Source organism: Salmo salar, chromosome 12 (genome assembly GCF_965601325.2).
Source record: "Salmo salar chromosome 12, fSalSal1, whole genome shotgun sequence".
NCBI classification, from domain to species: Eukaryota; Metazoa; Chordata; class Actinopteri; order Salmoniformes; family Salmonidae; genus Salmo; species Salmo salar.
Window position 1 is genome coordinate 97,073,791 of NC_138302.1, and position 12,346 is coordinate 97,086,136.

The 12,346-nt window shown below is 44.8% G+C and overlaps 1 protein-coding gene across 1 annotated transcript in view; it reads left to right on the forward strand.

Moving 5' to 3' along the window:
• The window catches only part of LOC106566173 (anti-Muellerian hormone type-2 receptor), a 28,653-nt gene extending 17,520 nt beyond the window's left edge, over positions 1 to 11,133 (forward strand). Inside the window, exons 9-12 of the mRNA XM_082959499.1 lie at positions 1,569 to 1,726; positions 2,386 to 2,536; positions 3,045 to 3,172; positions 6,348 to 11,133. Coding sequence (XP_082815625.1) covers positions 1,569 to 1,726; positions 2,386 to 2,536; positions 3,045 to 3,172; positions 6,348 to 6,458 — 548 coding nt within the window. The 3' untranslated portion in view covers positions 6,459 to 11,133. The remainder of the gene's footprint in view (positions 1 to 1,568; positions 1,727 to 2,385; positions 2,537 to 3,044; positions 3,173 to 6,347) is intronic.
• Positions 11,134 to 12,346: the final 1,213 nt, after the last annotated feature.

Genomic DNA, 12,346 nt, shown 5'->3' on the forward strand with positions numbered 1-12,346 from the left:
CAGGTGTAGAAGCACGGTGGCTAGGAAAAACTCCCTAGAAATGCAGGAACCTATGAAGAAACCTAGAGAGGAACCAGGCTGTGAGGGGTGGCCAGTCCTCTTCTGGCTGTGCCCAGTGGAGATTATAACAGTATAGTACACGGCCATTAAGGCCAGATCGTTCTTCAAGATGTTCAAACGTTCATAGATGACCAGCAGGGTCAAATAATAATCACTGTGGTTATAGAGGATGCAACAGGTCAGCACCTTATGAGTAAATGTCAGTTGGCTTTTCATAGCCGATCATTCAGAGGTCTAGACAGCAGGTGCGGGAGAGAGGGAGAGAGAGGGAGGTCGAAACAGCAGGCCCTGGACAAGGTAACACTTCCTGTGAACAGGTCAGGGTTCCATAGCCGCAGGCAGAACAGCAGAAACTGGATCAGCAGCACGACCAGGTGGACTGGGGACGGGGACGGCCAGGAGTCGCCAGGCCAGGTAGTCCTGAGGCATGGTCCTAAGGCTTAGGTCCTCCGGGTTGAGGGAGAGAGGTGGGAGAATTAGAGGGAGCATATCTAAGATTACACAGGAAATGAGATAAGACAGGAGAATTATACCAGATAGGACAGACTGACCCTAACCCCCAGCACATAGACTATTCCAACATACTGACCCTAACCCCCAGGCACATAGACCCTTCCAACAGACTGACCCTAACCCCCAGCACATAGACTATTCCAACATAGTGACCCTAACCCCCAGGCACATAGATTATTCCAACATACTGACCCTAACCCCCAGCACATAGACTATTCCAACAGACTGACTCTAACCCCCAGCACATAGACTATTCCAACATACTGACCCTAACCCCCAGCACATAGACTATTCCAACAGACTGACTCTAACCCCCAGCACATAGACTATTCCAACATACTGACCCTAACCCCCAGCACATAGACTATTCCAACAGACTGACCCTAACCCCCAGCACATAGACTATTCCAACAGACTGACCCTAACCCCCAGCACATAGACTATTCCAACAGATTGACCCTAACCCCCAGCACATAGACTATTCCAACAGACTGACTCTAACCCCCAGCACATAGACTATTCCAACATACTGACCCTAACCCCCAGCACATAGACTATTCCAACATACTGACCCTAACCCCCAGCACATAGACTATTCCAACAGACTGACCCTAACCCCCAGCACATAGACTATTCCAACAGATTGACCCTAACCCCCCCGCATGTATTTAGCACTAACTGAAGTTTATGTAGTGCTTTATCCGGGTAGTCGTAAAGTAGAGCATTGCAATAGTCTAACCTAGAAGTGACAAAAGCATGCATTAGCTTTTCTGCATCATTTTTGGACGTCACAGTTTAGACAACATACCGGAAAAAAGCTCCAAAGCCAAGCTCCACTGCGGTTTCTCCTGGCCATGTGACCTGACCAGGAAGACTTTCTCCTGCTCTCATGTGGTCAGGAATAACACCTGACCCCAGTCCTTTATGCCGTTTGTCAGTGACTGTACAGTGTGTGTCTGTGTGTGACTGATGTCTGTGTGTGTGTGTTCTCTCAGGGGTGCACAAGCCAGCGGTGGCCCATAGAGATCTCAGCAGTAACAATGTGCTCGTGAGGGACGATGGTACCTGTGTCCTGTGTGACTTTGGCTCTTCCACCATCCTGCGCTCATGCGCCGGTCCACACAGCTGGCAGCGCTACATGGTTAACGCACAGGTGGGCCCCTCATCCCCCAACCCCGGCTCCCTTCTACTTCTATAGGATGTTTTCTCAGTTTATTGAACATATAGCGAGAGTGACAGAGATAGAGTCTATCCATCCTTGTCACGTCCTGACCAGTAAAAGGGGTTATTTGTCATTGTAGTTTGGTCAGGGCGTGGCAGGGGGGTGTTTGTTTTGTGTGTTTCGGTGTTTTTGGGTTTAGGTTCTATGTTATCTATTTCTATGTTTATATCTAGTTTTCTATTTCTATGTTGGGTTTTTGGCAATGACCTCCAATTAGAGACAGCTGGTTTTCGTTGTCTCTAATTGGAGGCCATATTTAGTTGTGTTTGTTTCACTGGTGTTTTGTGGGTGGTGTTTCCTGTATAGCCTGGGAGCCTTACGGAACTGTTTTCGTCGTTTGTTTATCAAAACAATGCTGGTATTTTTGCCAGAGGCTGCGGCCCTCAACTGCTACACCGCCCAGTCTCTCATTTTAATAGCGACAGCAACAACAACATGTTTTTGATAGGCAACTTCTGTTTCTACTCTCTCCATAGGCCAGTGTCCAGGCAGTGAGATGATCGTGTTGTTGTTATTGTTGATAATGATGTTGCAGTAGATCATACACACGTTGTTCAGTTTAGTTCAACCTTTCTCCTCTCCATCTACAGGGCCAGGTGGGGACGTTGTGCTATATGGCCCCTGAGCTCCTGGATGGCTGTGTGAACCTGAGCAGTGGTTGGTGTCTCATACAAGGAGACGTCTACTCCTTAGGAACGCTGCTTTGGGAGCTGCTGATGCGCTGCTCAGACCTTTTCATAGGTAGGCTATATATCATACCTGGGGTAGGCTATATATCATACCTGGGGTAGGCTATATATCATACCGGTGGGGGGGGGGGGGTTCAAAATTGTATTTGAAATATTTATTGAGTGTTTCCTTGAGCCGTCCTGGAGTGCCAGGTTGGCTGTGTTTGCACTTTTGGGACTATGGCATCTCTTCCGTTGCTAATTAGTTAATTAATTAGGTTTCGCTGTTAGCTAGCCAGCGCATGTGAGATTTGGTTCTAAGATAATTCAACCTCTTAAGAGTTCTCAGTGTTTATCATAACGGTTGGGTTACCCTAAGGTTAACCTAAGCTCGCATGCAGTCTCAAAGCGCACTGCCCACAAATGTTTGTCAGTGGGAGACTACCCCCTAACTCTAACACTAACCCTCCGCTTGTGTCTCCCCCTGCAGTCTGCCCGGTGTCAGATCAAACTGTCTAATGAAGAGTTACATCGACAACCCAAACCATAACTCTAACCCTAACCTCTGTCTCCGCCTGCAGGCGGCCCAGTGCCAGAACACAGACTGCCGTATGAAGAGGAGCTAGGGGCCAGTCCTTCTTTAGAGCAGCTCATAATCCATGTATCTGAGAGAAGGGAACGTCCTTCAGTACCCAAACACTGGCAACAGGTAGGCTATTTCTCCAGGAAGTAGGCTATTTCTCCAGGAGGTAAGCTATTTCTCCAGGAAGTAGGCTATTTCTCCAGGAGGTAAGCTATTTCTCCAGGAAGTAGGCTATTTCTCCAGGAAGTAGGCTATTTCTCCAGGAAGTAGGCAATTTCTCCAGGAAGTAGCCTATTTCTCCAGGAAGTAGACTATTTCTCCAGGAAGTAGGCTATCCAGGAAATAGGCTGTATCTCCAGGAAATAGGCTGTATCTCCAGGAAATAGGCTATTTCTCCAGGAAATAGGCTGTATCTCCAGGTAGGCTATTCAGTTTCTACTATTAGAGGTAATGACTGTCTGACCTGACTGAGTTACTAGAAGATAAGATAAGATAAGTTCCTTTCCTGAGGATGGCTCACCTCTCACAGTTCTGGGTGACTTTAACCTCCCCACGTCTACTCATTCCTCTCTGCCTCCTTCTTTCCACTCCTCTCCTCTTTTGACCTCACCCTCTCACCTTCCCCCCCTACTCACAAGGCAGGCAATACGCTTGACCTCATCTTTACTAGATGCTGTTCTTCCACTAATCTCATTGCAACTCCCCTCCAAATCTCCGACCACTACCTTGTATCCTTTTCCCTCTTGCTCTCATCCAACACTTCTCACTCTGCCCCTACTCGGATGGTATTGCGCCGTCCCAACCTTCGCTCTCTCTCTCCCGCTACTCTCTCCTCTTCCATCCTATCATCTCTTCCCTCTGCTCAAACCTTCTCCAACCTATCTCCTGATTCTGCCTCCTCAACCCTCCTCTCCTCCCTTTCTGCATCCTTTGATTTTCTCTGTCCCCTATCCTCCAGGCCGGCTCGGTCCTCCCCTCCTGCTCCGTGGCTCGACGACTCACTACGAGCTCACAGAACAAGGCTCCGGGCAGCCGAGCGGAAATGGAGGAAAACTCGCCTCCCTGCGGACCTGGCATCCTTTCACTCACTCCTCTCTACATTCTCCTCTTCTGTCTCTGCTGCTAAAGCCACTTTCTACCACTCTAAATTCCAAGCATCTGCCTCTAACCCTAGGAAGCTCTTTGCTACCTTCTCCTCCCTCCTGAATGCTCCTCCCCCCCCCCCCCCCCCTCCTCCCTCTCTGCGGATGACTTCGTCAACCATTTTGAAAAGAAGGTTGACGATATCCGATCCTCGTTTGCTAAGTCAAACGACACCGCTGGTCCTGCTCACACTGCCCTACCCTGTGCTTTGACCTCTTTCTCCCCTCTCTCTCCAGATGAAATCTCGCGTCTTGTGACGGCCGGCCGCCCAACAACCTGCCCACTTGACCCTATCCCCTCCTCTCTTCTCCAGACCATTTCCGGAGACCTTCTCCCCTTCCTCAACTCGCTCATCAACTCATCCTTGACCGCTGGCTACGTCCCTTCCGTCTTCAAGAGAGCGAGAGTTGCACCCCTTCTGAAAAAACCTACACTCGATCCCTCCGATGTCAACAACTACAGACCAGTATCCCTTCTTTCTTTTCTCTCCAAAACTCTTGAACGTGCCGTCCTTGGCCAGCTCTCCTGCTATCTCTCTCAGAATGACCTTCTTGATCCTAATCAGTCAGGTTTCAAGACTGGGCATTCAACTGAGACTGCTCTTCTCTGTGTCACGGAGGCTCTCCGCACTGCTAAAGCTAGCTCTCTCTCCTCTGCTCTCATCCTTCTAGACCTATCTGCTGCCTTTGATACTGTGAACCATCAGATCCTCCTCTCCACCCTCTCCGAGTTGGGCATCTCCGGCGCGGCCCACGCTTGGATTGCGTCCTACCTGACAGGTCGCTCCTACCAGGTGGCGTGGCGAGAATCTGTCTCCGCACCATGCGCTCTCACCACTGGTGTCCCCCAGGGCTCTGTTCTAGGCCCTCTCCTATTCTCGCTATACACCAAGTCACTTGGCTCTGTCATATCCTCACATGGTCTCTCCTATCATTGCTATGCAGACGACACACAATTAATCTTCTCCTTTCCCCCTTCTGATAACCAGGCGGCGAATCGCATCTCTGCATGTCTGTCAGACATATCAGTGTGGATGACGGATCACCAGCTCAAGCTGAACCTCGGCAAGACGGAGCTGCTCTTCCTCCCGGGGAAGGACTGCCCGTTCCATGATCTCACCATCACGGTTGACAACTCCCTTGTGTCCTCCTCCCAGAGTGCTAAGAACCTTGGCGTGATCCTGGACAACACCCTGTCATTCTCCACTAACATCAAGGCGGTGACCCGATCCTGTAGGTTCATGCTCTACAACATTCGCAGAGTACGACCCTGCCTCACACAGGAAGCGGCGCAGGTCCTAATCCAGGCACTTGTCATCTCCCGTCTGGATTACTGCAACTCGCTGTTGGCTGGGCTCCCTGCCTGTGCCATTAAACCCCTACAACTCATCCAGAACGCCGCAGCCCGTCTGGTGTTCAACCTTCCCAAGTTCTCTCACGTCACCCCGCTCCTCCGCTCTCTCCACTGGCTTCCAGTTGAAGCTCGCATCCGCTACAAGACCATGGTGATTGCCTACGGAGCTGTGAAGGGAACGGCACCTCCATACCTTCAGGCTCTGATCAGGCCCTACACCCAAACAAGGGCACTACGTTCATCCACCACTGGCCTGCTGGCCCCCCTACCTCTGAGGAAGCACAGTTCCCGCTCAGCCCAGTCAAAACTGTTCGCTGCTCTGGCACCCCAATGGTGGACCAAGCTTCCTCACGATGCCAGGACAGCGGAGTCAATCACCACCTTCCGGAGACACCTGAAACCCCACCTCTTTAAGGAATCCCTAGGATAGGATAAAGTAATCCTTCTAACCCCCCCCCCCCCCTTAAAAGATTTAGATGCACTATTGTAAAGTGGTTGTTCCACTGGATATCATAAGGTGAATGCACCATTTTGTAAGTCGCTCTGGATAAGAGCGTCTGCTAAATGACTTAAATGTAAATGTAAATGTAAGATAGTAAACAAACACATCATTCCCAGGTAATTACTGTATAACTACTGTTGTTGTATAAAGTATTAGAGGTGATGACTATCTAACCTGGGGTGAGTTTCCCAAAAATATAAAGATTATCTTTAGCTCTAAGACCACCTGGAAATAATGACAATTAGGTGAAGCATGTTACACTATGTTTTTAGGAAACTGATTTATATGTGTTGTCTGTTGCAGGGCTTGCATGACATTCTGTTGGACAGTTGGGACCATGACTCAGATGCCAGACTGACAGCCCAGTGTGCCAGGGACAGACTAGTGTCTCTACCCCCCTGCTGCTCCATATGATAGATATATATATATATATATAATATAATATAATGGGATATGTAATTATTCCTTAGTCTGGGGGACCAGACTGACAGCTCAGTGTGCCAGTCTCTACTCTCATGTTGATGTGTGTGTGGTATTCTATTGTGTTATATTCTATCATATTCTATAATATTCTCTATACTATTCCGTTCTATGATATTATATTCTATAATATTCTATAATATTCTCTATACTATTCCATTCTATGATATTATATTCTATACTATTCTCTTGTATTCTATTATATAATATTATATTCTATACTATTCCATTCTATAATATTATATTCTATACTTAGTCACCTCATTATTGTCACTGTCACAGTTGGAATAGATGTGTCTGCTTGCTATTTCATTGACTTACACATTGCCTACATCTTTTTGGTTTATTTTACCTAATGTTTGTGTATGCAGAAAATGTACTGTAGTGAAACTCTATTGGGTTCTTGCTAAAGACTTGTTTGACATTTGTTGTAGAATCCTATAAATGTACCGTAATTTACGGACTATTGAGCGCACCTGAATTAATTTTTTATTTTTATTTTGAACATAAATAAGCTGCACATGTCTATAAGCCGCAGGTGCCTACCGGTACATTGAAACAAATGAACTTTACACAGGCTTTAACGAAACACGGCTTGTAACAAAAATAAATAGGCTTTAACGAAATACGGCTTGTAACAAAAATAAATAGGCTTTAACGAAACACGGCTTGTAACAAAAAATAACTAATTAGCAGTAAACAGTAGCCTACCAAGAAAGTCATTGGTCACTATCTTCCTCCTCCTGTGCACTGAAACCACTGAAGTCATCTCCTTCGGTGTCGGGGTTGAATAGCCTCAGAATTGCTTCATCCGATATTGGAACGTTTTCATTGTCGCTCTCGTCACTGTTTGACCTTAACCCGTTCGGCAATTTCATTGGTCTAATGAAAGCTTCATGTCCCCAAAAAAACTGAGCACGTCACAGAATGTGTTTAAAAAAAACAAAAAAACAATTGAAAGCGGGAAAAATCCATATATTAGCCGCGTCATTGTTTAAGCCGCGAGGTTCAAAGCGTGGGAAAAAAGTTGCGGCTTATAGTCTGGAATTTACGGTAGTGGTAAACTGCACAGCAGAATCAGACGTTAGGTTGCTAAGTTACGACTGAGGTCAAAGCTGCTTTTAAATCTACATTTTATATTGGATCACAGTAATATTCTGTCATTTTTATGTTGATATTTGTAGAGTGGAGGACAGAAACGTGATTGGATTATCTTTACTGATTTTGTGCAGAAGGCTTGAATAAAGCTCATAGTGATAAACATCATAGGCATAATGTGTTCACTTTGGATGATCACTTTGTGTAATATGTTGACATGTTTCTATAGCAATAATATAGAATCATATACTGTATGCCATTTAGCAAATGCTTTAAAGGTGCAATATGCAGCAGAAATCACTCTGCCATCTACTGGTTTGCTTAAATTCGAATATTTCGCCTAATTTCAGTTTATGTGACAAAACAAACAAGTCATCGTGTAGAGAATCATTGTACCATCTAAAATGTGGTGTAAAATATTTTCCATAACCGAAAATATTGTATTTTCAGCGGTTTGAAGCTGGAGTACAAAACCGAAAGTAAAGGAACAAAAACTAAACACACTGGAAGCATAGAAATAGAGCACATAGAACAGATCTACCGCTTCTTAGACTTGCTTTCAATGAGAATGACAGATCTATAATTCAAATTTCGCCAAAAACATTACATATTGCAGCTTTAATAGAAAGCCACAGTACGGCATGCTTACATTTTCACATGGGTGGCTCCAGTGGCAATGGAACCCTTGATCCTGACTTTGCAAGCTTATTATATACAGTTGAAGTCAGAAGTTTACATACACCTTAGCCAAATACATTTAAACTCAGTTTTTCACAATTCCTGACAATTAATCCTCGTAAAAATTCCCTGTCTTAGGTCAGTTATGATCATCACTTTACTTTAATAATGTGAAATGTCAGAATAATAGTAGAGAGAATGATTTATTTCAGCTTTTATTTCTTTCATCACATTCCCAGTGGGTCAGAAGTTACATACACTCAATTAGTATTTGGTATTATTGCCTTTAAATTGTTTAACATGGGTCAAACGTTTCGGGTAGCCTTCCACAAGCTTCCCACAATAAGTTGGGTGAATTTTGGCCCATTCCTCCTGATAGAGCTGGTGTCAGGTTTGTCGGCCTCCTTGCTCGCACACGCTTTTTCAGTTCTGCCCACAAATTTTCTATAGGATTGAGGTCAGGGCTTTGTGATGGCCACTCCAATACCTTGACTTTGTTGTCCTCAAGCCATTTTGCCACAACTTTGGAAGTATGCTTGGGGTCAATGTCCATTTGGAAGACCCATTTGCGACCAAGCCTTAAATTCCTGACTGATGTCTTGAGATGTTGCTTCAATATATCCACATAATTTTCCTTCTCATGATGCCATCTATTTTGTGAAGTGCACCAGTCCCTCTTGCAGCAAAGCACCCCCACAACATGATTCTGCCACCCCCGTGCTTCATGGTTGGGATGGTGTTCTTTGGCTTGCAAGCCTCCCCCTTTTGTTCCAAAACTAACGATAGTCATTATGGCCAAACAGTTCTATTTTTGTTTCATCAGACCAGAGGACATTTCTCCAAAAATAACAATCTTTGTCCCCATGTGCAGTTGCAAACCATAGTCTGGCTTTTTTATGGCGGTTTTGGAGCAGTAGCTTCTTCCTTGCTGAGCGGCCCTTCAGATTATGTCGATATAGGACTCGTTTTACTGTGGATATAGATACTTTTGTACCTGTTTCCTCCAGCATCTTCACAAGGTCCTTTGCTGTTGTTCTGGGATTGATTTGCACTTTTCGCACCAAAGTACGTTCATCTCTAGGAGACAGAACACGTCTCCTTCCTGAGCGGTATAATGGCTGCGTGGTCCCATGGTGTTTATACTTGCGTACTATTGCTTGTACAGATGAACGTGGTACCTTCAGGCGTTTGGAAATTGCTCCCAACGATGAACCAGGCTGATTTCTTTTGATTTTCCCATGATGTCAAGCAAAGAGGCACTGAGTTTGAAGGTAGGCCTTGAAATATATCCACAGGTACACCTCCAATTGACTCAAATTATGTCAATTAGCCTATCAGAAGCTTCTAAAGCCATGACATAATTCTTTGGAATTTCCAAGCTGTTTAAAGGCACAGTCAACTTAGTGTATGTAAACTTCTGACCCACTGGAATTGTGATACAGTGAATGATAAGTGAAATAATCTGTCTGTAAACAATTGTTGGAAAAATGACTTGTGTCATGCACAAAGTAGATGTCCTAACCGACTTGCCAAAACTATAGTTTGTTAACAAGAAATGTATGGAGTGTTTGAAAAACGAGTTTTAATGACTCTAACCTAAGTGTATGTAAACTTCCGACATCAACTGTTTATATACGATACTTGTATCTTATTGTTTGATTTAACCATTACATCTGAGTTCCATTGACATAGCAATGTGTTTTACAAGGAAGCACTGGCCAAGAGGCAGCTCCACAAATGTTCATACAAATTAAATTCAACGACAAGACAACAATCAGAAGCCCCGTTTATACCTGCCATTAACATGCGTCATTCGTCCTGATTTTGTCTTGATCTTGTCTGTTTACATTTATAAGATCAGATTACAATGCGTCTGTTAATCATCTACGCTTCTGGGCACAATCGGAGTGTGGACAAGATCAGGACAAAGCTTGCATGTTAGAACCAAGTATAAACAGGGCTAGAGGCTGAACAATGGGGCTGTCACGGTTGTCGTAGGAAGGAGCGGACCAAAGTGCAGCGTGTGTGTCGTTCCACATTTTATTTTCACTGTGAAACTATGCAATACATACAAAATAAACTGCCCACACAACAACAACAACAACAACAACAACAACAACAACAAACCGTGATGACAAGTTAACATACACATACTCCAAATCAATCTCCCACAAACCCAGGTGGGAAAAACACCTACTTAAGTATGATCTCCAATTAGAGACAATGATGACCAGCTGCCTCTAATTGGAGATCATCCCACACAAAGCCCAACATAGAAATACAAAACTAGAACCCCCGTCAAAACTAGAACCCCCGTCACGCCCTGACCAACTCTACCATAGAAAATAACAGCTTTCTATGGTCAGGACGTGACAGGTGCACATGGGTTGGTAGGATTTATTGAAAAGCCATATTCTTATACATTGTTGGCCTATGTCACGTCCTGACCAGTAGAGGGAGTATTTGTTATTGTAGTTTGGTCAGGACGTGGCAGAGGGTATTTGTTTTATGTGGTCCGGGGGTTGTGTGTATTGTAGAGGGGTGTTTTATTTATGTGTTTCAGGGTTTTGGGTGTATGTTCTAGTTATTGGTATTCTAGGGTTTTCTGGTTTGTGTATTTCTTTGTGTTGGCCTGGTGTGGCTCTCGATCAGGAACAGCTGTACTTCGTTGTTCCTGATTGAGAGTCATATATAAGGAGCTTGTTTTCGCCTGTGGTTTTGGTGGGTAGTTATCTTTAGCACTGCTGTTACTTTAGCCTGTTAAACTGTCTTCTGTCGTTCTTCGTTTTTGGTGTTCACTTTATTTAATAAATAATCAAGATGAGCATCCACATTCCTGCTGCGTTTTGGTCGTCTCTACCCAATGACACATCTTTCATTAAAATCAGTTCACGATTTTGAATCAATTCTCTGATCCCAGGTATTAATTCTTAAATCGATTCTTAGTAATGTTAGCTAGCACTGTACATGCACCAAAACCCTGGTATTATTATTAAATAATTAGCGGACATTTTTTCAGCGCTTCTATTGCCATGACTGATCATAACTCGTTTTCTCATGGCTCTGTCGTCTCTCTGCAGCAGACATACCATGAGCAATATGTTTGGAACATCAAATCCCAATCAAATCTCAGTATCAAATCGTGATACATACAGGATGTCATGGCGATATGCATTGAATTGTGACCTAAGTATTGTGATAACATTGAATCGTGGGGAAATCGTGCCAATTCCCAGGCCTAATTATCATGTTTCCATAGAAACATATCTCACGTCACATATCTTTTTGAACAGAAGGTTGAATCAGGTGTTCCTATCAGAGAGACTATTTATTTAACTGTTTTTCAAACAGGGAAGTCCAATTGAGACAGACTTTTCTTCTGCAACATACATTATAAGGAATTAGTGGCACAATTATAACAATCAGAGGCAGAAGCATGAGAAATAGAAAAATACAATGATAAAAAAATACATGTGAACAGGTCCTCTGTGCAGGTCCTCTGTGAACAGGGCCTCTGTGCAGGGCCTCTGTGAACAGGTCCTCTGTGAACAGGTCCTCTGTGAACAGGTCCTCTGTGAACAGGGCCTCTGTGAACAGGGCCTCTGTGAACAGGGCCTCTGTGAACAGGTCCTCTGTGAACAGGGCCTCTGTGAACAGGTCCTCTGTGAACAGGGCCTCTGTGAACCGGTCCTCTGTGAACAGGGCCTCTGTGAACAGGTCCTCTGTGAACAGGGCCTCTGTGCAGGGCCTCTGTGAACAGGTCCTCTGTGAACAGGTCCTCTGTGAACAGGTCCTCTGTGAACAGGTCCTCTGTGAACAGGGCCTCTGTGAACAGGGCCTCTGTAAACAGGTCCTCTGTGAACAGGTCCTCTGTGAACAGGGCCTCTGTGAACAGGTCCTCTGTGAACAGGGCTTCTGTAAACAGGTCCTCTGTGAACAGGGCCTCCATTCTCAGAGCCTTAGTAGCGTTAATTAAGATCATCATTAGAACCATCTTATGATGAATCTTTAGTAGCCAAGCTGTTTCCCAGAGCCTTTTTTTTGTT